Source organism: Salvelinus alpinus, chromosome 15, assembly GCF_045679555.1.
Source record: "Salvelinus alpinus chromosome 15, SLU_Salpinus.1, whole genome shotgun sequence".
NCBI lineage: Eukaryota > Metazoa > Chordata > Actinopteri > Salmoniformes > Salmonidae > Salvelinus > Salvelinus alpinus.
Window position 1 is genome coordinate 25,661,089 of NC_092100.1, and position 27,904 is coordinate 25,688,992.

The following is a 27,904-nucleotide window of genomic DNA, read 5'->3' on the forward strand; positions in this document are numbered from 1 at the left end:
TAAGGAAAGGAAATTGGGTTGATTTTGTTAGCTTTAATTAACATTACAGGGTCCCAGCTTTTCCGTACTCAGCCAAAGCGTAAGTGTAGCCTACAACCTGTGCTGGCATGACAGCCGGTAGCATAGCTGTTAGAGCTATGGGCCAGTAACCGAAAGGTCGCTTGTTCACATTGTCGGCTCAGGGAGTCGAACTATCTGCCCTTGAGCAAGACTCTTAATTGTTCCAGGGTCAGAGTTGTTAATGGCAGGCCCTGGCCATGACACCACTCTCTGAAGGTGTCTCTAGGAGAGTTGGGATATGCAAAAAAAACAAATTACTAATTCACAGATGCGTATAAATGTGTGAAATAAGACAAATATTAGAACCCACCAAATTATGATTTATGTACATTTTCGGTGCTGCTCGAGCCAAATCTAGTCAAGGCTGCAAAACGGAGCGTTGATATTTTGGGGATAATCTCAATTGCGTTCTCCTCGCCTCTTTCTGAAACCCCATTGGAGGAGAAGGTCAGAGGGGAGGGCGCTCTGCCTTTCTCATCCAATGGCGTTTGAGAAGCAGTGGACGCGAGAGAAAGCGAGAAGTATTCAATTGAGTTTCTCCCTTGCACGGGAAGGTGCGTGCATCGTGAACATGCAGAAAAATGTGTGATATTCATGTTGAAATGCTATTCATGTTCAAATGATTTGCAGAAAGATAATCAATTCCAGGCAATTGATGTCAGAACCGACTACCCTATTAATACATACACATGGTTATTTTCATGATATCACTCATGAATAAAGCAACAATGTTGCGACAGAGACAGTGAGGAACAATATTGCGTTCATTGAATGAATGCCTCATGTAATCGACAGGGTAGTGGTGTCTCAAGGGCAAATAATATATAGTAGCCTAATAATCACTATGCAAATTGCTTCACAGACAGTGAAGTTCACTATTTTTTTCAAGTAATTTTAACATTGATGAAGATTATAGCAATGCTTGCAAGTTCCAACAAGACAAACTGCTTTTTTCCCCAGATAGAAGTTGATGTGGATATCTTGATTTTACTTTTGAATTTGGTCTCATGTGCTGTGACACAATCAACACAGAGGCTGAGATGTCTGCAGCAGAAACTGAGGCCTGTGTCTACTCCTATTCTTCACTTGAAGAGGAAGACACATGCCAGTACTATGGCAGTTCCGGCTCTGATCCTCCCATTGAACCACATCCAGACATTGACATGTTCTGGTACACATTAATATTAAAAGTATACCTATAAGTCTCCAGATCTTCCCATGATCCCAGTGTTATTGACAGAATAACATGTAGGCTTCATTTTGTCACAATAGCATGTTGACTTCACAAACTATAGAGAGATATTCAACTGGATCATTATCCTTCTGGTGAGACATTCTCTCTGGATACTAAATGAGCTATGCAGGGAAAGAGAAGAGACCAATAGTGTATTTTGTTTGGGTTTTTCCCCTCAGATCCCGACCCATGCTCACCTGTTCCTGGATAACTTTATACAGTGAGTACATGACACACACACAATTTGCAATTCATGTGTTTTATTTTTTCTCTGACCTCTTTTGAACAGCCATGGCTTCTTAATTGATTTGAGGAAGATCTTGGAACACCTTATGGAGGACAATTATGACTGGCCATCTGTCTACCTCATACTGGGTGAGGCTTTGTCATCCCTGAACTATTGTCAGCTTTGATAAACAGTACTCTACCTCAACCAACTGCACAAGGAATATACTGTTCATGAATATGAGTAATAAACTCACTCATCCTTCATGCTTCTCTCACCCTTGCAGCTGCCAATATGTTTGCAATTGCTGCTCTGCTACTTGAGGTGTCTGGATAAGGTGAGACAAGTCTACCCCGGCTTTTCAAATAGGAGAGGCTCAGCTATGTGAACTGTCTCACAAAGGTTGATGTGTTGATTCTAGGGAACAGTGTCCCCCAGTGCATGGTGCTGTTTACACCTGGGGCACTTGGGATAACTGACACTTTTTCCTGCTGTCACCATTCTATATGATTCTTCAAAATCAACAGTTAAATACCACAAATATGATCTGCACAGATATTGACCTGCACTTAAAATTCCAGGTTATGGCTCAGTTGCTATATATCAGATATACAGTGACAAGAAAAAGTATGTGAACCCTTTGGAATTACCTGGATTTCTGCATAGATTAGTCATAAAATGTATCTGATCTTCATCTTAGTCACAACAATAGACAAGTAGTGTGCTTAAACTAATAACACACAAATTGTATTTTTCTTGTCTATATTGAATACATCATTTAAACATTCAGTGTAGGTTGGAAAAAATTAGAGATCTCAGAAGACTTAAGAATTGTTGACTTGCATAAAGCTGGAAGGGTTACAAAAGTATCTCTAAAAGCCTTGATGTTCATCAGTCCACGGTAAGACAAATTGTCTATAAATTGAGAAAGTTCAGCACTGTTGCTACTCTCCCTAGGAGTGGCCATCCTGCAAAGAGGACTGCAAGAGCACGGCGCGGAATGCTCAATGAGGTTAAGTATCCTAGAGTGTTAGCTAAAGACTTACAGAAATCTCTGGAACATGCTGACATCTCTGTTGACAAGTCTACGATACGTAAAACACTAAAGAATGGTTTTCATGGGAGGACACCACGGAAGAACCCACTGCTGTCCAAAAAAAAACATTGCTGCAAGTCTGAAGTTTGCAAAAGTGCACCTGGATGTTCCACAGCGCTACTGGCAAAATATTCTGTGGACAGATGAAACTACAGTTGAGTTGACAGAAAAATTTATTCAAGTTTATCAAGACATTTTGCAGGAGAATGTTAGGCTATCTGTCCGCCAATTGAAGTTCAACAGAAGTTGGGTGATGCAACAGGACAACGACCCAAAACACAGAAGTAAATCAACAACAGAATGGCTTCAACAGAAGATGATATGCCTACTGGAGTGGCCCAGTCAGAGTCCTGACCTCAATCCGATTGAGATGCTGTGGCATGACCTCAAGAAAGCAGTTCACACCAGACATCCAAAGAATATTGCTGAACTGAAACAGTTTTGTAAAGAGTGTGGTAAACCGTGGGGTGTTGGGTTGAGCATGCAGAGATTGACACAGAGACAGGCAGGCTTTAGTCTGCAAAAACAACTTTATTAAACACAGTAAATAAACATAAAAGAAAATCACTTAAGTTTGGCTCGGTCCTTCTCTACCGTGGCTTGGTGTCGGTCTCTCCCCGTTATCTATCGCGGATGCCACCGTGCTCCTTTTATTTAGCCTCCATGGCTGGTTGGCACTTTCCTCTAATTACCTCCACTTAGAGCTGTCCGTGTCGGGGTGCCCAGCTCCCGTATTCCCAGCAGAAGAAGCAAACGTCGCCCCACGTACCGCCCCTCTATTACCATCCCCCAGGGTGGATACCCCCCCCCCCCCCTTAGCATGCCTCCCTCCCAGTCAGGGCTAAGGGCTAGGTTTGCATCCCTCCGGGATAGGGCGTCCGCATTGCCGTGCTGGCCCCTAGAACTGTGGATGACAGAAAGAGAATCACTGTAAGGACAGGAACCAGCGGGTGACACGGTCATTCGTGTCCTTTCCTCTTGTCATCCACACAAGGGGGGCATGGTCAGTGATCAGGGTGAACTTCCTCCCGAGGTGGTAATACTTGTGCCCACTTCACGGCGAGGCACTCCTTCTCAACAATGGAGTATTTCTTCTCCCTCAGGAGGAGTTTCCTGCTGACATACATGATGGAGTGCTCCTCGCCATCTTGCTCTTGGGACAAAACGGCCCCTACCCCTGTGTCAGACGCATCTGTCTGGACCAGGAGGTTTTTTGAGAAGTCCGGGGTGACGAGTACCGGGTGTGAACATAGCGCATCCTTCAGGGCCTCTGTGTCCTCCGTCCATCGCACCGTCTGGGGTGGTCGTGCCTTCGTTAAGTCTGTGAGGGGAGAAGCTATTGCGGCAAAGTTTAGGTACAAATCTACTGTAGTACCCTGCTAACCCCAGGAATGACTTCACCTGACTCTTGGTTCTAGGTTACCGGCCATCCCCTAATGGCAGCGATTTTCTTTTCTTGGGTTTCACATTTCCCCTCCCGACCTGATAGCCCAGGTACTCCACCTCGGCGTAGCCCAGCTTGCACTTGTGGGGGTTCGCGGTCAGACCTGCATCCCTTAGCGCATCCACCATGGCCTGTAACCTACAAAGATGCGACTCCCAACTGTCACTGCACAATTATGTCGTCCAGAAAAGCAGCGGTGTACTCACCGTGCGGCCGCAGGACGCGGTCCATGATTCGCTGAAAGGTCGCTGGTGCCCCGTGGAGCCCGAAAGGCAGAACCCGGTAGTGGTATAGCCCCCCCTGGGTGGAGAAGGAAGGCTTCTCCCAGGAGGCCGCTGCCAGTGGCACCTGCCAGTACCCCTTCGTCAGGTCCAAGGTGCTGACGTATCTCGCCATCCCCAAGCGGTCGATCAGTTCGTCCACCCGGGGCATGGGGTAGGCATCGAACTTACGGACCTTGTTCAGGCCCCGGAAGTCATTACAGAAGTGGAAGGTTCCGTCCGGTTTCGGAACCAGCACTATGGGGCTAGACCACTCACTGTGTGACTCCTCCTCCTCCTGTGAGTACCCCCATTTCTAGCATTGTCGCCACTTCCCGCTGGACCGCCACCCTCCGGGCTTTTGGTATCCGGCATGGCCATTTACGCACTTTTTGTCCTGGACGGGTGTGGATATGATGTTCCACGAGATCCGTGCGCCCTGGCACCTCGGAGAACATGGACGTCTTCCGCTGGACCAACTCTGAGCTCTTGTCGTTGGGTCGGGCTGAGGTGTTCCCCCATTGCAACTTCGACCGAGGGTGGGCCCTGCTGTGGCCACCCGCTCGAATGGCACTCCTAGAATGGGCAAAGGAACCAAAGGGTTTTGATAATGCACCCTCGGAGCTGTGATCTGGCACTCCGGACAACTACGGCAGTAGTCCTCCACGGCACGCTTGACTCCGGGCCAGTGGAACCGGTTCCAGATCCGCTCCCTGGTTTTCTCCATCCCCAGGTGTGCCCCAAGCAGGTGAGTGTGGCCAAGCTGCAACACAGTCCTAACATACTGGCTGGGTATGAGTAACAAGTCTTTTGTCTCCCTACTATGCTTTACTACCTGATACAATAAATTATGCTTGATTGCGAAGTGGGGGTAGCGCCAATCACTTATCCCAGGTAACAGTACGCCATCCACCACAATCACCTGGCCCCTAGCGCTCTGGAGATTGGGGTCTTCTAACTGGGCCATCCCGAACTGACCCGTGAGGATTCCGGTGCCAGGAGGTCCGTCTAGGGCCTCCACCTCCATAAAGGGGAGCCTGAGGTCTTCCTCACATGGTGGCTCGCTTGCCGGAGCGGGGTTGTCTCCCTCCTCCGGGTCCGACTAGGGCCCAGTGGACACCTCTCGTGGCGTGGGTTGGGTTGCACAGGCCACCGTCCTTTTTCCTTTTCTTCCATGCTTGCCTCTCCAGGTCCCTCCTCCACAGGGCCTGGAAGAGAGGGCAGTCTCGACCGAGGAGAATGGACACGGGTAGGTTAGGAACAGCTCCCACGCGCATCTGGCACTTCCCCCTTGGGGTGGTTATCCTCACTGGCACCGTTGGGTACCTCTTCGTGTTCCCGTGTACACAGGACACTGTCACCTGCTCGTCCCCCGGTTCCTCCTTCCCCTCTCGTGAGAGCCACTGCGGGTGGGCCAGGTTCACCATGCTGCCGGAGTCCAGCAGAGCGCTGGTGTCGATGCCAACGATTCGTACAGGAACCATCGGAGGGGCCGTCTCGGTGTGTGCTCAACAGGAGGTGACGTAACTCGCCATCCAGGTTACCCCAGAGCTGGGGAATGCGGAGGGCATGGCCTCCTCTCGGCCGGGACAGCTCCACACACTCCTAGCAACGTCTCTGATCTGGGTCCAGCAGCCGCCGACGTATGTTTGGGTCACCCTCCTGCTTCACAGCCTCGGCTGGTTTCGTCCGTGCCCCCCTTCAGCCCCTCACCTCTCTGTGTTGTTCGTCCCCCTCGCCACGTCTCCTCTCTCCGCTCGAGCCCCTCAGCAGGTCCTGGCTGTTCTGGTGAATTTCTATCGCGGTCAGAAATTCCTCCAGGCTCTGGGGGTTCTGCATGCTCACCGTCTTCTTCATCTCGTATGGCTGGGCCCGAAGGCATTCATCCAGGACGAGCTTGTAGCATCGGGAGGGACAGTACTTCCGTCAGTAGCCAGCCCTTGGTCAGGTGCACCAGGTCGCTCATCTGAGCACGGGGGAAAAGGGTGGGGTAAAAGGCCCAGTCGTGGACCAGCTGTGCACGGCGTGCGAGATTGAACCCATAACGGCTCAGTATCTCCCGTTTGAGTCCCTCATAATTTGCGGCCTGGTCAGTGTTCAAATCAAAGTAGGCCTTCCCAGAGAGGTAGGGTGCCAACAGGCTGGCCCACTTGGGCTGGGTCCATACTTCCCTCTGGGCCGTTCCTCTCGTAGGTGCACAAAAACGACTCCACGTCATCTATCTCCCTTAATTGAACCGGGAACTGATTCGGGCCAGACTCCTGAGCCCTCCCAACCTTCAACTGGGCTACCTCCACCACCAGTCTGCGATTTTGTTGGTGCTGCTCCTCCAGTGCTTGCTCCTGGAGAGCCTGTTGCTTCTGCTGGCTGAGGATGAACTGAGCCACCAGCTCCTCCATGGTAATCTCCGTACGCTCGACCCCACGGCACCCAAAGCTACTGAGATGCCCGCATTCTCCACCATATGTGGTAAACCGTGGGCTGTTGGGTTGAGCGTGCAGAGATTGACACAGAGACAGGGAGGCTTTAGTCCGCAAAAACAACTTTACTAACAAAGAAAATCAATTAGGTTTGGCTCGGTCCTTCTTCTCTACTGTGGCTTGGTTTCGGTCTCTCCCCGTTCTCTCTCGCGGTGTGCCACCGTGCTCCTTTTATTTGGTCTCCACGGCTGGTTGGCACTTTCCTCTAATTACCTCCACTTAGAGCTGTCCGTGTCGAGGTGCCCAGCTCCCGTATTCCCAGCAGAGGGAGCTAATGTCGCCTCACGTACCTCCCCTCTATTACCACCCCCAGGGTAGACCTCCAGGGATACCACAAGAGGAATGGTCCAAAATTCCTCCTGACCGTTGTGCAGGTCTGATCCTCAACTACAGAAAACGTTTGGTTGAGTTTATTGCTGCCAAAAGAGGGTCAACCAGTTATTAAATCCAAGGGTTCACATACTTTTCCCACCCTGCACTGTGAATTTTTACACTGTGTGTTCAATAAAGTTGGTGTCGTCAGGGGGTCGGTTTCATATCCAGGGATATCTGTTCGAACCAGTTTGTTTTTTACTTTCTAGTGTTAGTGGGTGCAGTAGTTACTGATGGTTGGTTTGATGCTGTTACCACTGATTGTGGGTAGTGGAGGGTGAAGAGAATTATTCTCTTGTTCAAATGAAATTAAATCACATTTTATTGGTCACATAGACATGTTTAGCAGATGTTATTGTGGGTGTCGCGAAATGCTTGTGTTTCTAGCTCCAACACTGCAGTAATATCAAACAAGTAATATCTAAAACGTTCACAACAATACACACAATACAAACAATAAAATACACACAAATGTAAAGGAAATGGAATTAAGAATATATAAATATTTGGAAGAGCATTGTCGGTGCAGCATAGATTAAAATACAGTAGAATAGAATACAGTATATACATATGAGATGAGTAATGTTCACTCTGAATACCTCTTCTCCACCGGCGGTGTTTTGGATCAGCCTCTGGAATCAGTTCAATTGCCCTGGGGGGTTTGAACAAAAGATCCAGTTCGGGAAAGTTGTATTCCTGGTCGTAATGCTGGTAATGCTGGTGAGTTACCGCCGCTCTGATATCCAAAAGTTATTTTTGTCTGTATGTAATAACACAAAAACATTTCTGGGCTAATAATGTAAGAAATAACACATAAAAAACAAAAAACGCAAAGTTTGTATTCTTGTTGTGGTAAACATCTGTATTCTGCTCCCAAGTGGTGCAGCGGTCTAAGGCACTGCATCTCAGTGCTAGAGGCATCACTACAGAACCTTGTTTGATTCCAGGCTGTATCACAACCAGACGTGATTGCAAGTCCCATAGGGTGGCGCACAATTGGCCCAGTGTCGTCCGGGTTAGGGTTTGGCTGGGGTAGGCCGTCATTGTAAATAAGAATTTATTCTTAACTGACTTGCCTAGTTAAAAAAAAATATATACGTTTTCCAGGGACTGACAAGTGTATATTACATGAAACAAACGAACACATAGAACACCTAAATATTAAAGGTGAGAACAATTCTTCTTTCTTGGCGTACACAATTTCTAGTTGTAGACAAAGAACACATAGACAGTTAATGATATTGACTGTGCTCTGTGTCAGACCTTTACTTCTTCCTCCTGGCACCCACTCTATGCTACCAGTGAGACTTCCCCTTGACCCACAGGGTCCAAATCAACGTCCTTTGTGAGAGGCTGGTAAAAATGGTGAGATGAGGGCCACACTATTATCCACCCTCTTAATTTTTGCCTCTTCTTTCAGGTGGTCTTTACTCAAATGATGGTGGTAATCGTGCAGCAGGTGATATGTTTATGTATTAAATGAATGTGTTTGTACTGTGATTGAATAACTGTGATCCTCAACACAGGGGCCCCACAAGTATGTGTGCTCAGCCCCCTCTTGAACTCCCTGTTCAACCATGACTGCGTGACCGAGCACACCTCCAACTCAATTATCAAGTTTGCAGACGACACAACGGTAGTAGGCCTGATTACCAACAATGACGAGACAGCCTACAGGGAGAAGATGAGGGCCCTGGCGGAGTGATGCCAGGAAAATAACATGTCTCTCAACATCAATAAAATGAAGGAGCTGATCGTGGACTTCAGGAAACAGCAGAGGGAGCACCCCCACAACCACATCGACAGGGCCGCAGTGGAGAAGGTGAAAATCTTCAAGTTCCTCTGCGTACACATCACTGACATTCTGAAATGGTCCATCCACACAGATAGTGTAGTGAAGAAGGCGCAACAGCGCCTCTTCAACCTCAAGAGGCTGAAGAAATTCAGCTTGGCCCCTAAGACCCTCACAAACTTTTACAGATGCACCATGAAGAGCATCCTGTCAGGTTGTATCACTGCCTGATACGGCAACTTCACCACCCACAACCGCAGGGCTCTAGAGAGGGTGGTGTCGTCTGCCCAACGCATCACCGGGGGTACACTGCCTGCTCTCCAGGACACCTACAGCACCCAATGTCACAGGAAGGACAAAAAGATCATCAAGGACATCAACCACCCGCGGCACGGCCTGTTCACCCCACTATCATCCAGAAGGTGAGGTCAGTACAGGTGCATCAAGTGCATCAAAGCTGGGACCAAGAGACTGAAAAACAGCTTCTATCTCAAGGCCATCAGACTGTTAAATAGTCATCACTAGCCGGCCTCCACCCAGTACCCTGCCCTGAACTTATACACTGTCACTAGCCGGCTACCACCCGGTTACTCAAACCTGCACCTTGAGGCTGCTGCCCTATGTACATAGACATAAAATCACTGGTCACTTTAATAATGGAACACTGGTCAGTGGTCACTAATAATGTTTACTTATTGATTTACTAATTTCATATGTATACTGTATTCTAGTCAATGTCATCCTATTTAACTATTGCTGTATATACTATCCTATCCTATGTATTCTACAGATATACTAAATATCCTATCCACTTCCTGTCCATAATGTCTTTAATGTCTATAAATTCCAGCACATATATATATTTATACTCCAGACTTCGACATTGCTCGTCCTAATATTTATATATTTCCTAATTCCATTATTTTACTTTTAGATCTGTGTGTATTATTGTGAATTGTTAGATATTACTCAACTGCTGGAGCTAGGAACACAAGCATTTCGCTACAACCGCAATAACATCTGTGTATGTTTTTGATTTGATTTATGTATAAACATTTTGTTTGTTTTGTTGTGCCAGTATGTCATTGCTCTGCCCTTGCACAACTGTCGTCTAGGGATCTTCATCATGATGCTCTTTGAGGTGAGTGACTGAGGTGAGTGACTGAACTACCATACAGTATAGGTCTATGTGTTCTATGTGTTCATGCATAATAACACACCCTTCTCTTTCCCTGCCCCAGCTTCTGGTAGATGTTTACCTTGGACACTATTTCAGGGGTAACTATGGCAGTTGGCTGGTGTGGCTGTGCGAGCTACTGGGTCCTTCTCTGGCTGTGATTATCTATTTCCACGACCACTACATGAGTCACCATGGCCAATGTCCTCCTGGACTGTCCGCTGCTGACTGTTTGTCATGATCACTCACTTATACTGACTTTGGATGGCTCCAGCACTTTTTGATATCTTTGAAAGACTACTGTCCAGTTTAGCATTCGTCCATTTGTAGGGAGTCATCACAGCCTTAATCTACCCCACAACTATTCATAATTATTTTGAATTTGAATCTTTGGAGCCTGTGTCCTGTCATTATGTGACTCAATCACACATGAAAGATAGGGCTGCTTATTCACTGTTCACAAGTCACCCAACGTTTACTGTAGGTTTATGGATCATAGCCAACTTTTTTCAGACTACTGGTAACTAACTGCCTGGTGAAAACTATTGGGAAACCACACCGTGTTGAGTTCAAGCACAGAATGAATTATACAGTATAGCTTCCAATTGAATTGTGCTGTTAATTCTTTACTGGGCAACCACACCATGTTGAATTCACACACAGTGTGAACGGAGTGAAGTACACTATATAGCTGAATTGTACTTGATACTTTGGCAAGCTTATAAAGCTATAAGAAATGTGATAGTTGTGATGTGCTTGCCCTCTTACCGAGATTTCATAAACTGTCAGAACTTTCTAGGAAGACAATTTCTATTGTATGTATATATTGTTTTGACTTTTTTTCAGATAGTTTGTGTATTTGTGATTATCTTTCCAGTACGTGTTCTCCTTTTTGTCACATATAGGTTTGCCGATAAAGGGGGGCAAATGTACTTTTAAATAAACATGCATTGTTATCTTTGGTTTATTATAGCGGTCAAATGACCGTAACTGTATTTGCATGTTGTGAACCACAATTCATTGCGCTAGTCTTTTACTGTGAATCACGTGACCCCGTCATTGAGGTAGGCGGAAATGAAAGTTAACCAGCTAGCGGTACCAGAGGACCACAGCTGAAAAAGGTATTTATGAGAAAATAAACGAAATACGTTGCCAGCAATGTCAAGTAAAACAGGGTTGTAGAAAACATTTCTTCAATAGTACACATTTATCTAACTACCTTTACGAGAAAAGGTGGCTGTCATGTCCTTATGCCCACACAAAGCTGTTAACTAGCTAGGAGCTATAACGTTAGCTCACCATCTTCCGTGTTTTGTTTTTGTGCGCAGGGTATTTAAATATGGAGGCAATGAGCCAATTTGAGTTGTTGATGTGTACAGTTAATCGATGTACATTAAGCTAGTAGTTATCAGCAAATGCGATGTCTCACCCTGTGCATCTTACACGCAGTAAATGTTTAGGTTCCCTTTTGTTGGGATCACACCAAAGATGGTGGATAAATGAAGATAGTCACTCCGTTCGTTTACCAATGAAAAAAATTGTCAACTCAATTTTCATTGGTCACATACACGTGTTTAGCAGATGTTATTGCGGGCGTAGCGAAATGCTTGTGTTTCTAGCTCCAACAGTGCAGTAATACCTAACAACAATACACACATCTAAAGTAATGGAATTAAGAATATATAAATATTTGGATGAGCAATGTCGGAGCGGCATAGACTAAAATACAGTAGAATACAGTATATACATATGAGGTTAGTTATGCAAACATTATTAATGTGACTAGTGTTCCATTATTAAAGAGGCCAGTGATTTCAAGTCTATGTATATAGGGCAGCAGCCTCTAACACGGAACCCAAACTGACTGCACTCGTGCGCTATCGTGCATACATTTATTTTGCCCCCCCACACCAAACGCGATCACGACACGCAGGTTAAAATATCAAAACAAACTCTGAACCAATGACATTCATTTGGGGACAGGTCTAAAAGCATTAAACATGTATGGCAATTTAGCTAGCTAGCTTGCACTTGCTAGCTAATGTTAATTTGTCCTATTTAGCTAGCTTGCTGTTGCTAGCTAATTTGTCATGGGTTATAAACATTGAGTTGTTATTTTACCTGAAATGCACAAGGACCTCTACTCCGACAATTAATCCACACATAAAACGGTCAACCGAATCGTTTCTAGTCATCTCTCCTCCTTCCAGGCTTTTTCATCTTTGAACTTATATGGTGATGCATCTAAACTTTCATTGTATTACCACGACAACTGGCAACAAAGTTCGTCTTTCAATCACCCACGTGGGTATAACCAATGAGGAGATGGCACGTGAGTACCTGCTTCTATAAACCAATGAGGAGATGGGAGAGGCAGGACTTTCAGTGCGATCTGCGTCAGAAATAGGAACAACTTCTATTTTAGCCCTTGGCGTCGCAGATGCTCGTTGGCACAATAATTGAATAACATGGATTTCAAAATGTATTTTGCGACGGTCGCGCATGCGACGTGTCCGGTCTGGTCAGCATGTAAGGCGCTAGTGATGGCTATTTAACAGTCTGATGACCTTGAGATAGAAGCTGTTTTTCAGTCTCTCGGTTCCAGCTTTGATGGACCTGTACTGACCTCGCTTTCTGGATGATAGCTGGGTGAACAGGCAGTGGCTCGGGGGATTGTTATCATTTGATCTTTTTGGCCTTTGTGTGACATTGGGTGCTGAAGATGTCCTGTAGGGCAGGTAGTTTGCCGCCACCATCTGGAGAGCCCTGCGGTTGCGGGCGGTGCAGTTGCCGTACCAGGCGGTGATACAGCCCGACAGGATGCTCTCAATTGTGCATCTGTGAAAGTTTGAGTGTTTTTTATGTGCCAAGCCAAATATCTTCAGCCTTCTTCACAATACTGTCTGTGGGTGTACCATTTCAGTTTGTCAGTGATGTGTACGCCGAGGAGCAAGTGGGTCAGATCTGATGGCTAGTTAACGGTTTGTTTTTGGGGTAACGTTTATGCTGGACCGAAAAGGTGTATTGTAGGACGTGATAACACCCAGATATGACTAAACTATTCAAGCTACGACTGTCTCCTATGACTATCTCATAGTGCAGGGGTTCCCTAACATTTTCACCCATGCCTCACGCGTGTGCCTCGTCTATTTCTATGGGCACAAGCACTGTTCATGACACAAACTGTTCACACCCCTCTTATTGGCAGAGAGAAAATGTTGCAGGTTTAAAGCTTGTTTCCTGCAATTCTGCACATTTTGTCATTGGGTGCAGAGAAAATGTTGCTGTTTTAAAGCTCATTTTATTGCAATTCAATAAGTTTGCCATGTCTAATGTGTATTCATGTGATATTTGAGTGACTTGAACCTTACTATAAAATCTATGGACTAATAAATCTAGCTAAAAAAAAGATCTGACATGGGCTAATTGATCTGGGCATTTCTGACAAGTTATAAATAGCTCTCTAAAGTATGCAATGACTGACATGATGAGGAAAACTGATGACACACTACCCAATTTCGAAATTGCACCTTGTGCATTTTACTTTTACAACTTTCAACAAAGTCATTCTGATAAGTGTTCAATTGGGTTGGGAGCTGGAGACTGAGATGGCCATGGCATATGTTTGACATAGTTTTCATGCTCATCAAACCATTCAGTGACCACTCGTGCCCTGTGGATGGAAACATTGTCATTCTATGAGGGCAAAGCCATGGTAGTAAACATTAAAAATGTTTATACATGACCCTAAGCATGATGGGATGTTAATTGCTTAATTAACTCCGGAGCCAAACCTGTGTGAAAGCACCCAGTTCAATGTAACATTTCTAGGTTTACGCTACTACATGTAGAATGGTGCCGGAGAGGATGGCTGACGTTTTACGTGCTCCTAACCAAATGTGTTATTTGGTAGTTTTTTTTGCATTGTTTGTAACTTATTTTTGAACTTATTTTGTACATAGTGTTGCTGCTACCATCTCTTATGACCGAAAATAGCTTCTGGACATCAGAACAGCGATTACTCACCACAAACTGGTAGAAGCTTTTTCCTTTAAAGTCCAGAAGCTATTTCAGAGTCCAACGTGAAGGACATACTGCTTTCCCGGGAACAGGCCCAAATCCCCGTTATTTGCGTGAAGAGAAGATGGAGAAAAAGGAGGCGGAGGTCAGGTTGCCTTCTGAGAATCCATAGGCGAGCGAGTAAACCCCCACTGCCGTCCGTTCTGTTGGCAAACATGCAATCATTGGAAAATAAAATTGATGACCTACGAGCAAGATTAAACTACAAACAGGACATTAAAAACAGTAATATCTTATGTTTCACCGAGTCGTGGCTGAACGACAACATGAACAACATACAGCTGGCGGGTTTTACACTGTATCGGCAGGACAGAACAGCAGCCTCTGCTAAGACAAGGGGTGGCGGTCTATGTATATTTGTAAACAACAGCTTGTGAACGATATCTAAGGAAGTCTCAAGGTTTTGCTCGCCTGAGGTAGAGTATCTCATGATAAGCAGTAGACCACACTATCTACCTAGAGAGTTTTCATCTGTATTTTTCGTAGCTATCTACATTCCACCACAGACCAATGCTGGCACTAAGATTGCACTCAATGAGCTGTATACTGCCATAAGCAAACAGGAAAACCCTCATCCAGAGGCGGCACTCCTAGTGGCCGAGGACTTTAATGCAGGGAAACTTAAATCCTTTTTACCACATTTCCACCAGCATGTTAAATGTGCAACCAGAGGGGAAAAATATCTAGACCACCTTTACTCCACACACAGAGATGCGTACAAAGCTCTCCCTCCATTTGGCAAATCTGACCATAATTATATCCTCCTGATTCCTGCTTACAAGCTAAAATGAAAGCAGGAAGCAACAGTGACTCGGTCAATGAAACAGTGATCAGATGAAGCAGATGCTAAACTACAGAACTGTTTTGCTATCACAGACTGGAATATGTTCCGCGATTCTTCCGATGGCATTGAGGTGTACACCACATCAGTCACTAGCTTTATCAATAAGTGCATCGATGACGTCGTCCCCACAGTGACTGTTTGTACATACCCCAACCAGAAGTCATGGATTACAGGCAACATCCGCACTGAGCTAAAGGGTAGAGCTGCCTCTTTCAAGGAGCGGGACTCTAACCCGGAAGCTTATAAGAAATCCCGCTATGCACCAGCTGTTCCGGACAACAGTGTGATCACGCTCTCCGCAGCCGATGTGAGTAAGACCTTTAAACAGGTCAACATTCGCAGGACCAGACGGAGTATGTGTACTGCGAGCATGCCCTGACCAACTGGCAATTGTCTTCACTGACATTTTCAACCTCTCCCTGCCTGAGTCTGTAATACCAACATTTTTTAAGAAGACCACCATAGTGCCTGTGCCCAAAAACACTAAGATAACCTGCCTAAATGACTACTGACCCATAGCACTCACGTCTGTAGCCATGAAATGCTTTGAAAGGCTGGTCATGCCTCACATCAACACTATTATCCCAGAAACCCTAGACCCACTCCAATTTGCATACTGCCCTAAGAGATCCACAGATGATGCAATCTCTATTGCACTCAACACTGCCCTTTCCCACCTGGAGAAAAGGAACACCTATGCGAGAATGCCATTCCTTGACTACAGCTCAGCGTTCAACACCATAGTGCCCTCAAAGCTCATCACTAAGCTAAGGACCCTGGGACTAAATACCTCCCTCTGCAACTGGATCCTGGACTTCCTGATGGGCCACCCCAGGTGGTGAGGGTAGGTAACAACACATCTGCCACGCTAATCCTCAACACGGTGGCCCCTCAGGGGTACCTGCTTAGTCCCCTCCTGTACTCCCTGTTCACTCATGACTCCATGGCCAGGCACGACTCCAACACCATCATTAAGTTTGCCGATGACACAACCATGGTAGGCCTGATTACCGACGAGACGGTCAGAGACCTGGCCGTGTGGTGCCAGGACAACAACCTCTCCCTCAACGTGATCAAGACAAAGGAGATGATTGTGGACTGCAGGAAAAGGAGGACCGAGCACGCCCCCATTCTCATCAACGGGGCTGTAGTGGAGCAGGTTGAGAGCTTCAAGTTCCTTGGTGTCCAAATCACCACCAAACTATCATGGTCCAAACTAGGTTTGTAAATTTTGGGGAGGTGGAAGCTTTCTGTGGGAATTAACGGAAATATATGCAAATTAATATTAATACCATTTAAATGTAGATGTTTTCCGCATTGGATATATTTACCATATAATATGGAGAGACAAACAAACCTTTTACCTTTTGGGGGGTGGAAGGTAGCCTAGTGGTTATAGCGTTGAGCCAGTAACCGAAATGTTACTAGATCGAATCCCCCGAGCTGACAAGGTAAAAGTCCGTTCTGCCCCTGAACAAGGCAGTTAACACACTGTTCCAAGGCCGTCATTTTAAATAAGAATTTGTTCTTAACTGACTTGCCTAGTTACAGTTGAAGTCGGAAGTTTATATACACTTAGGTTGGAGTCATTAAAACTTGTTTTTCAACCACTGCACAAATTTCTTGTTAACAAACTATAGTTTTGGATAATCGGTTAGGACATCTACTTTGTGCATGACACAATACATTTTTCCAACAATTGTTTACAGACAGATTATTTCACTTATAATTCATTGTATCACAATTCCAGTGGGTCAGAAGTTTACATACACTAAGTTGACTGTGCCTTTAAACAGCTTGGAAAATTCCAGAAAATGTCATGGCTCTATAAGCTTTTGATAGGCTAATTGACATCATTTGAGTCAATTGGAGGTGTACCTGTGGATGTATTTCAAGGCCTACCTTCAAACCCAGTGCCTCTTTGCTTGACATCATGGGAAAATCAAAAGAAATCAGCCAAGACCTCCACAAGTCTTGTTCATCCTTGGGAGCAATTTCCACGTTCCACGTTCATCTGTACAAACAATAGTACGCAAGTATAAATAGCATGGGACCATGCAGCCGTCATACCGACCAGGAAGGAGACGCGTTCTGTCTCCTAGAGATGAATGTACTTTGGTGCGAAAAGTGCAAATCAATCCCAGAACAACAAGGACCTTGTGAAGATGCTGGAGGAAACAGGTACAAAGTATCTACAAAGGGAACACTTAAACAACACAATGTAACTCCAAGTCAATCACACTTCTGTGAAATCAAACTGTCCACTTAGGAAGCAACACTGATTGACAATACATTTCACATGCTGTTGTGCAAATGGAATAGACAACAGGTGGAAATTATAGGCAATTAGCAAGACACCCCCAATAAAGGAGTGGTTCTGCAGGTGGTGACCACAGACCACTTCTCAGTTCCTATGCTTCCTGGCTGATGTTTTGGTCACTTTTAAATGCTGGCGGTGCTTTCACTCTAGTGGTAGCATGAGACGGAGTCTACAACCCACACAAGTGGCTCAGGTAGTGCAGCTCATCCAGGATGGCACATCAATGCAAGCTGTGGCAAGAAGGTTTGCTGTGTCTGTCAGCGTAGTGTCCAGAGCATGGAGGCGCTACCAGGAGACAGGCCAGTACATCAGGAGACGTGGAGGTGGCCGTAGGAGGGCAACAACCCAGCAGCAGGACCGCTACCTCCGCCTTTGAGCAGGAGGAGCACTGTCAGAGCCCTGCAAAATGACCTCCAGCAGGCCACAAATGTGCATGTGTCTGCTCAAACGGTCAGAAACAGACTCCATGAGGGTGGTATGAGGGCCCGACGTCCACAGGTGGGGGTTGTGCTTACAGCCCAACACCGTGCAGGACGTTTGGCATTTGCCAGAGAACACCAAGAGTGGCAAATTCGCCACTGGCGCCCTGTGCTCTTCACAGATGAAAGCAGGTTAACACTGAGCACACGTGACAGAGTCTGGAGACGCCGTGGAGAATGTTCTGCTGCCTGCAACATCCTCCAGCATGACCGGTTTGGCGGTGGGTCAGTCATGGTGTGGGGTGGCATTTCTTTGGGGGGCCGCACAGCCCTCCATGTGCTCGCCAGAGGTAGCCTGACTGCCATTAGGTACCGAGATGAGATCCTCAGACCCCTTGTGAGACCATATGCTGGTGCGGTTGGCCCTGGGTTCCTCCTAATGCAAGACAATGCTAGACCTCATGTGGCTGGAGTGTGTCAGCAGTTCCTGCAAGAGGAAGGCATTGATGCTATGGACTGGCCCGCCCGTTCCCCAGACCTGAATCCAATTGAGCACATCTGGGACATCATGTCTCGCTCCATCCACCAACGCCACGTTGCACCACAGACTGTCCAGGAGTTGGCGGATGCTTAAGTCCAGGTCTGGGAGGAGATGCCTCAGGAGACCATCCGCCACCTCATCAGGAGCATGCCCAGGCGTTGTAGGGAGGTCATACAGGCACGTGGAGGCCACACACACTACTGAGCCTCATTTTGACTTGTTTTAAGGACATTACATCAAAGTTGGATCAGCCTGTAGTGTGGTTTTCCACTTTAGTTTTGAGTGTGACTCCAAATCCAGACATCCATGGGTTGATAAATTTGATTTCCATTGATAATTTTTGTGTGATTTTGTTGTCAGCACATTCAACTATGTAAAGAAAAAAGTATTTAATAAGAATATTTCATTCATTCAGATCTAGGATGTGTTATTTTAGTGTTCCCTTTATTTTTTTGAGCAGTGTATATCCACAGTAAAACAAGTCCTATATCGACATAACCTGAAAGGCCGCTCAGCAAGGAAGAAGCCACTGCTCCAAGACTGCCATACAAAAGCCAGACTATGGTTTGCAACTGCACATGGGGACAAAGTTGTACTATTTGGAGAAATGTCCTCTGGTCTGATGAAACAAAAATAGAACTGTTTGGCCATAATGACCATTTATGTTTGGAGGAAAAAGGGGGCCGAAGAACACCTCCCATCCGTGAAGCACGGGGGTGGCAGCATCATGTTGTGGGGGTGCTTTGCTGCAGGAGGGACTGGTGCACTTCACAAAATAGATGGCATCATGAGGATGGAAAATTATGTGGATATATTGAAGCAAAATCTCAAGACATCAGCCAGGAAGTTAAAGCTTGGTCGCAAATGGGTCTTTCAAATGGACAATGACCCCAAGCATACTTCCAAAGTTGTGGCAAAACGGCTTAACCTCTCTGGTCCCACCTCGATAACAGCCAGTGACAGGACGCCAAATTCAAAACAACAGAAATCCCATAAATCAAATTCCTCAAACATACAAGTATTATACACCATTTTAAAGATAAACTTCTTGTAAATCCAACCACAGTGTCCGATTTCAAAAAGGCTTTACTACGAAAGCACACCATGCGATTATGTTAGGTCAGCGCCTAGTCACAGAAAACCATACAGCCATTTTCCAGCCAAGAAGAGGGCTCACAAAGGTCAGAAATAGCGATTAAATTAATCACTAACCTTTGATCTTCATCAGATGGCACTCCCAGGACGCCATGTTAGACAATAAATGTGTGTTTTGTTCGATAAAGTTCATCTTTATGTCCAAAAACATCATTTGAAATTGGCGCGTTATGTTCAGAAATGCATTGTCTCAAACAAACATCCGGTGAAAGTGCAGAGAGCCACATCAAATTACAGAAATACTCATCGTAAACATTGATCTAAGATACAAGTGTTTAACATACGATTAATGATAAACTTCTCCTTAATGCAACCGCTGTGTCCGATTTCAAAAAGGCTTTACTACGAAAGCACACCATGCGATTATGTTAGGTCAGCGCCTAGCGACAGAAAACCATATAGCCATTTTCCAACCAAGGAGAGGTGTCACAAAAGTCAGAAATAGCGATAAAATTAATCACTTACCTTTGATGATCTTCATCTGATGGCACTCTCAGGTCTCCATATTAGACAACAAATGTTTGTTTTGTTCAATAAAGTTAATCTTTATGTCCAAATACTTCCATTTTGTTGGTGCGTTTAGTTCAGAAATCCAAAGGCACAATGCGCGCTCTCAACATCAAGACGAAAAGTTAAAAAAAGTACAATAAAGGTTAGTAAAAACATGTCAAACGATGTTTAAAATCAATCCTCAGGTTGTTTTTGTTATAAATAATCAATAAAATTTCAAACGGACCAAAGCTTCGTCAATAGAAAAGGAGAAACAAGAAAGGCGCGTTCCTGATCACGTGCAGGACTCATGTCTTGACATTTCCACTGGCCTCTCATTGAAAGTGCTGTATCTCCCTCATTTTTCAGAGTAAACGCCTGAAACAATGCCTAAAGACTGGCCACATGTCGAGGAAGCCATAGATATCGTGAACTGGGTCCTAAGTCTTTGTACGGTGGATAGGCTTTCAATGGAAAAACAGCCTTTCAAAATAATAGTACTTCCTGGTTGCATTTTCCTCAAGTTTTCGCCTGCCATATCAGTTCTGTTATACTCACAGACGTTATTTTAACAGTTTTGGAAACTTTAGAGTTTTCTATCCAAATCTACTAATTATATGCATATCCTAACTTCTGGGCCTGAGTAGCAGGCAGTTTAATTTGGGCACGCTTTTCATCCAAAATTCCGATTGCTACCACAATGTATTGGAGTGGCCATCACAAATCCCTGACCTCAATCCCATAGTAAATTTGTGGACAGAACTGTTAAAGCGTGTGCGAGCAAGGAGACCTACAAACCTGACTCAGTTACACCAGCTCTGTCAGGAGGAATGGGCCAAAATTCACCCAACTTATTGTGGGAAACTTTTTGAAGGCAACCCAAAACATTTGACCCAAGTTAAACAATTTAAAGGCAATGCTACCAAATACTAATTGAGTGTATGTAAACTTCTGACCCACTGGGAATGTGATGAAAGAAATAAAAGCTGAAATAAATCATTCTCTCTACTATTATTCTGACATTTCACATTCTTAAAATAAAGTGGTGATCCTAACTGACCTAAGACAGGGAATTTTCACTAGGATTTAAATGTCAGGAATTGTGAAAAAATGAGTTTAAATGTAGTTGGCTAAGGTGTATGTAAACTTCTGACTTCAACTGTAAATAAAGGTTAAATTTAAAAATCATAAGTAGACATAATTGCAAATAATTAAATCCTTCCAATAGAAATAAAAAACTATTTAGTTACAAATTGAACTTAATTAGTTGACTCTTCATATGGGATGATTTCACTGAACAACAAAAGAAAGGGAATATTGAATCATCCCCAATGATCCATCGATCTCCCAGAATCTGTAAAATGATAGTCTAGAAGCTAAAGCTTTGGTTGTCTTCCTCTCAGGCGTCCATGTCTTCTCCCTGGACCTCCTAAATGTCCACTTCTTGAACATCAGACTCTGAGGCCTCATCTTCACTGTCACTTTCCAACCTTGTTGAGGATGGCTTATTGTCAGGCTCAAAAAGCTTCAAATTTGCCCGGATGGCCACCAATTTTTCAACCCTTGTATTGGTCAGCCTGTTGCGTGCTTTGGTGTGTGTGTTCCCAAACAAGGACATTTTGCGCTCTGAGGCGGCTGATGTTGGTGAGATTTGGAGGATGATGAAGGCAACAGGGGAAAGAGCCACAGATCCACAAAGTCCCTTCCACCAGGTGGCTGATGAGATATGTTGGCACGACTGCCATATTGCATCTCCATCCCAAAGCCCTTACTTGGAAGTGTACTTCGCCAGACTGCCAAGAACCTTCCCGTCATCCAGGCCAAGGTGGCGAGACATGGTAGTGATGACACCATAGGCCTTGTTGATCTCTGCAACAGACAGGATGCTCTTGCCAGCATACTTGGGGTCCAACATGTACGCTGCGGCGTGTATGAGCTTCAGGCAGAAGTCTTCACGCTTTTTTATGTATTTCAGAACTGCAGTTTCCTCTGCTTGGAGCAACAGTGAAGTGGGCAGGGCAGTACGGATTTCTTCTCTTACATCTGCAAGCAGAGTCTGAACATCAGACAGGATGGCATTGTCTCACGCAATCCGTGCAATGGCTATTGCTATATGTTTCAGGCTGCTTACCACTCTCCAGAAATCCATCATCCAGGAGGATCCTCTTGATGGGGCTGTCCATATTGGCAGACTGATATGGCCATTTCTTGGAGAGACTCCTTCCCTTCCAGGAGACTGTCAAACATGATGACACACCATCCCAACGGGTGTTGCTGGGCAGCTTCAATGTGGTGCTCTTATTCTTCTCACTTTGCTTGGTGATGTAGGTTGCTGCTATAACTTGATAACCATTTCCTTGGCTCTCTTGTAGAGTGTATCCATTGTTTTCAGTGCCATGATGTCCTTGAGGAGCAGATTCAATGCATGAGCAGCACAGACAATGGGTGTGATGTGAGGGTAGAACGCCTCCACTTTAGACCAAGCAGCCTTCATGTTTGCAGAATTGTCTGTCACCAGTGCAAACATCTTCTGTGGTCCAAGGTCATTGATGACTCAGCTCATCTGCAATGTAGAGACCGGTGTGTCTGTTGTCCCTTGTGTCCGTGCTCTTTTAGAATACTGGTTGAGGGGTGGCGATGATGTAGTTAATTATTCCTTGCCCATGAACATTCAACCACCCATCAGAGATGATTGTAATACAGTCTGCTTTCTCTATGATTTGCTTGACCTTCACTTGAACTCTGTTGAACTCTGCATCCAGCAAATTAGTAGATAAAGTATGTCTGGTTGGAAGGGTGTATGCTGGGCGAAGAACATTCAGAAATCTCCAATTAGAGGGTGACCGATTATGATTTTTCAAAGCCGATACCGATTATTGGAGGACCAAAAAAAGCCGATACCGATTAATTGGCCGATTTAAAAAATAAAAATAAATATGTATTTATTTGTAATAATGACAATTACAACTACTGAATGAACAATGAACACTTTTATTTTAACTTAATATAATACATCAATAAAATCAATTTAGCCTCAAATAAACAATGAAACATGTTCAATTTGGTTTAAATAATGCAAAAACAAAGTGTTGGAGAAGAAAGTAAAAGTGCAATATGTGCCATGTAAGAAAGCTAACGTTTAAGTTCCTTGCTTAGAACATGAGAACATATGAAAGCTGGTGGTTCCTTTTTACATGAGTCTTCAATATTCCCAGGTAAGAAGTTTTAGGTTGTAGTTATTATAGGAATTATAGGACTATTTCTCTCTATACGATTTGTATTTCATATACCTTTGACTATTGGATGTTCTTATAGGCACTTTAGTATTGCCAGTGTAACAGTATAGCTTCCGTCTCTCTCCTCGCACCTACCTGGGCTCGAACCAGGAACACATTGACAACAGCCACCCTCGAAGCAGCGTTACCCATTGCTCCACAAAAGCCGCGGCCCTTGCAGAGCAAGGGGAACAACTACTCCAAGTCTCAGAGCGAGTGACGTTTGAAACGCTATTAGCGCGCACCCCACTAACTAGCTAGCCATTTCACATCGGTTACACCAGCCTAACCTCGGGAGTTGATAGGCTTGAAGTCATAAACAGCGCAATGCTTGAAGCATTGCGAAGAGCTGCTGGCAAAACGCACAATATTGCTGTTTGAATGAATACTTACGAGCCTGCTGGTGCCTACCATCGCTCAGTCAGACTGCTCTATTAAATCATAGACTTAATTATAACAAAGTAACACACAGAAATACGAGCTTTAGGTCATTAATATGGTCGAATCCGGAAACTATCATCTCGAAAACAAAATGTTTATTCTTTCAGTGAAAAACGGAACCGTTCCGTATTTTATCTAACAGGTGGCATCCATAAGTCTAAATATTCCTGTTACATTGCACAACCTTCAATGTTATGTCATAATTACGTAAAATTCTGGCAAATTAGTTCGCAATGAGCCAGGCGGCCCAAACTGTTGCATATACACTGACTCTGCGTGGAATGAACGCAAGAGAAGTAACACAATTTCACCTGGTTAATATTGCCTGCTAACCTAGATTTCTTTTAGCTAAATATGCAGGTTTAGAAATATATACTTCTGTGTATTGATTTTAAGAAAGGCATTGATGTTTATGGTTAGGTACAGTCGTGCAACGATTGTGCTTTTTTCGCAAATGCGCTTTTGTTAAATCATCCCCCGTTTGGCGAAGTTGGCTGTCTTTGTTAGGAAGAAATGGTCTTCACACAGTTCGCAACGAGCCAGGCGGCCCAAACTGCTGCATATACCCTGACTCTGTTGCAAGAGAAGTGACACATTTCCCCCAGTTAAAATAAATTCATGTTAGCAGGCAATATTAACTAAATACGCAGGTTTAAAAATATATACTTGTGTATTGATTTTAAGAAAGGCATTGATGTTTATGGTTAGGTACACGTTGGAGCAACGACAGTCCTTTTTCGCGAATGCGCACCGCATCGATTATATGCAACGCAGGACACGTTAGATAAACTAGTAATATCATCAGCCATGTGTAGTTAACTAGTGATTATGATTGATTGATTGTTTTCATTAGATAAGTTTAATGCTAGCTAGCAACTTACCTTGGCTTCTTACTGCATTCGCGTAACAGGCAGGCTCCTCGTGGAGTGCAATGTAAAGCAGGTGGTTAGAGCGTTGGACTAGTTAACTGTAAGGTTGCACGATTGAATACCCAAGCTGACAAAGTAAAAATCTGTCATTCTGCCCCTGAACAAGGCACTTAACCCACCGTTCCTGGGCCGTCATTGAAAATAAGAATATGTTCTTAACTGACTTGCCTAGTTAAATAAAGGTGTAAAAAAAAAAGAAAAAAGAACGGCCAAATTGGTGTCCAAAAATACCATTTTCCGATTGTTATGAAAACTTGAAATCGGCCCTAATTAATCGGCCATTCCGATTAATCGGTCGACCTCTACTTCCAATACACATTGCCTGTGAGCATCAGAGGTGAACCAGTTGCATATGCAGCTTGAGCAAGACATTCATCAGCATTTCTCTGACTATGTTCCGCCATTGAGTAAAAAAAAAACTTCTGATTCCAGGAGGACCTTGAGCTGTTGCTATCGATAAGGTGTCTGATTCATCATTTTCACCTCAAATAGAAGTAAAGGGACTTTTGTCAGAGGTTGCTTGTTGTGAGTACCGAGGGAACTTTATGCACTTGGCCAGATGATTCTGCATCTTTGTTGCATTCTTCACATATGATTTTGCACAGTATTTGCAAATGTACACAGCTTTTCCTTCTACATTAGCAGCAGTGAAATGTCTCCACACATCAGATAGTGCCCTGGAAATTTCCTGTAAAGATGAGGTAAAAAATTAGTAAAAACAACTCATACAATTCCATGTGCAGTTAGATTAAACAACTCCTTTGTAAGATTTATTTTTATTTTTATTAAACATGTATGGAAACGGGTGAATTAACACTCCTCAGTTAGCAGGCTCAAGCAAGCTAAAACCCACATGGTAGCAAAAACTAACTAGCAGAAATTGTTAACAAATTAGAAATGATTTAAACACTTTGCTGTAGGCTACTATTTACTAGTTAACAAAAAATAATGTATGTCATGTAAAATATATTCACCCCACCCAGTATTGTAATCAAAACTTACCAGAAACCCTGTAGTCCTTGGCTCAGACAGTGTAGTAGTGTGGGCTCAATAGCATCTCATTAGATCTCGAGAATCAGCTGTACATGTGATGAAAGAATGCACTGTGCATGCAGATGGTTGCAATTCCATTGAATTGGGGATAGTTTAACCAAAATATTTCACAAATAAGCTTCACTGTTATAAGCTAACTTTGATGAATTTAAGCAAAATTCCCCAAAGACCCGGGCTTAACTTCCCATGGAAAATTTCCTGAAAAATGCAGGAAATTAACCGGAAAGTTTCCGACCTTTGCAACCCTAGTCTTAACACACGAAGACAGTCATGAAGAGGGCACGACAAAACCTATTCCCTGTTGTATTAGGCGCATGTGACAAATAAAATTTGATTTGATACTCATATTTTCCCTATACCCATCATGGGGTTGCGACATCCTAGCCTATGAATGAAAGTTGACAACATAGGTGCACACAGGTCAAGATAAATATTTGACATGACAGACAGCGACACCACTGCGGTCTAAGGCACTGCGTCTCAGTGCTAGAGGCATCACTACAGACCCTGGTTCGATCCCGCTGTATCACAACCGGCCGTGATTGGTAGTCCCATAGGGCGGTGCACAATTGTCCCAGCATCGCCCGGGTTAAGGGAGGGTTTGGCCGGGGTAGGCCGTCATTGTAAAATAAGAATTTGTTCTTAACTGACTTGCCTAGTTAAATAAATAAATACATTCAATACCGCCTTGCACACACTTGCCTGCATCTAGCTGATATAGGGTGTAATCATTAGTCCAACAGTTGCAAACGAGACAAATTCTGGTATTTTTATCCCTGCTTTGTTTGCTTCCGTTTGAGAAATGTTTTTCAACAGAATCGGTGGAATGAATACACCCCATATCACGCATAAACACAGTTCACTTTCATAGCAGCCACGTTGTATTCCTTCTCGCCTCTATGCACTCTCCTCCTCTCACCTATTCCCTTCGTTTGTGGACTTCAATGAACAACACATCAGCTGTATGTGAGCTCTGATAGAGCTCTGATATGTTGGAGGACATCCACCGGAAGTTGTCATAATTACTGTTGTGTAAGTCTATGGAAGGCGTTAAGAACCAAGAGCGTCCTAGGTTTTGTATTGAAGCCAATATACCAAGAGGAGGGCGGAAGCTTGCTGTCCTCCGGCTACACCATGGTGTACACCATGGAGTATTTTTCGGCGCCGGAAAGAGATGGCTGCCTCGCTTCGCGTTCCTTGGAAAATATGCAGTATTTTGTTTTTTTACGTGTTATTTCTTACATCGGTACCCCGGGTAATCTTAGGTTTCATTACATACAGTCGGGAGGAACTACTGAATATACGATTAACGTCAACTCATCATCGTTCCTACCAGGAATATGACTTTCCCGAAACGGATCCAGTGTCTTGCCTTCCACACAATACAATGGATCTGATCCCAGCCGGCGACCCTGTGCGACGCCGAAAAAGGGGAAAACGTGGCGGTCTCGTGGTCAGGCTTCGGAGACGGGCACATCGCGCTCCACTCCCTAGCATACTACTCGCCAATGTCCAGTCTCTTGACAATAAGGTTGATGAAATCCGAGCACGGGTAGCATTCCAGAGAGACATCAGGGATTGCAACGTGCTCTGCTTCACGGAAACATGGCTAACTCAAGGGACGCTAACGGAGTCGGTGCAGCCAGCTGGTTTCTCCATGCATCGCGCCGACAGAAACAAACATCTTTCCGGTAAGAAGAGGGGCGGGGGGGTATGCCTTATGATTAACGAGAAGTGGTGTGATCATCATAACAACACACAAGAACTCAAGTCGTTCTGTTCACCTGATCTAGAACTCCTCACAATCAAATGTCGACCGCATTATCTACCAAGGGAATTCTCGTCAATCATAATCACAGCCGTATACATTCCCCCCCAAGCAGACACATCGATGGCCCTGAACGAACTTTATCTGACTCTTTGTAAACTGGAAACCACACACCCTGAGGCTGCATTCATCGTAGCTGGGGATTTTAACAAGGCTAATCTAAAAACAAAACTCCCTAAATTCTATCAGCATATCGATTGTGCTACCAGGGCTGGAAAAACACTAGACCATTGTTACACTAATTTCCGCGACGCTTATAAGGCCCTCCCCCGCCCCCCTTTCGGAAAAGCTGACCACGACTCCATTTTGTTGATTCCAGCCTACAAACAAAAACTCAAACAACAAGCTCCCGCGCTCAGGTCTGTTCAACGCTGGTCCGACCAATCTGA

General features: G+C 44.6%; 2 protein-coding genes across 5 annotated transcripts in view; both read left to right on the top strand.

The window, feature by feature from the left end:
* The first annotated feature begins 1,534 nt into the window (after positions 1-1,534).
* Positions 1,535-10,534, top strand: LOC139539800 (diacylglycerol O-acyltransferase 1-like). Of its 2 annotated transcripts, none has more exons than XM_071343105.1 (4): positions 1,535-1,669; positions 1,807-1,857; positions 10,043-10,105; positions 10,206-10,534. In XM_071343105.1, exons 1-4 carry the CDS (start codon positions 1,640-1,642, stop codon positions 10,380-10,382), a joined length of 321 nt encoding a protein of 106 aa, XP_071199206.1. In that variant the 5' UTR covers positions 1,535-1,639; the 3' UTR covers positions 10,383-10,534. The 2 variants fall into 2 exon arrangements, 1 of the variants encoding a protein (XP_071199206.1); XR_011668016.1 differs by lacking the exons at positions 10,043-10,105; positions 10,206-10,534 and adding exons at positions 7,802-7,892; positions 8,593-8,721 and having other exon boundaries at positions 1,551-1,669.
* A 617-nt stretch (positions 10,535-11,151) lies between these two features.
* Positions 11,152-27,904, top strand: part of LOC139539794 (NEDD4-like E3 ubiquitin-protein ligase WWP2) — a 55,013-nt gene continuing 38,260 nt past the window's right edge. For all 3 annotated transcript variants that reach the window (XM_071343090.1, XM_071343092.1, XM_071343091.1), the window contains exon 1: positions 11,152-11,262. The gene's annotated coding sequence lies outside the window, so the exon portion shown is untranslated. The remainder of the gene's footprint in view (positions 11,263-27,904) is intronic.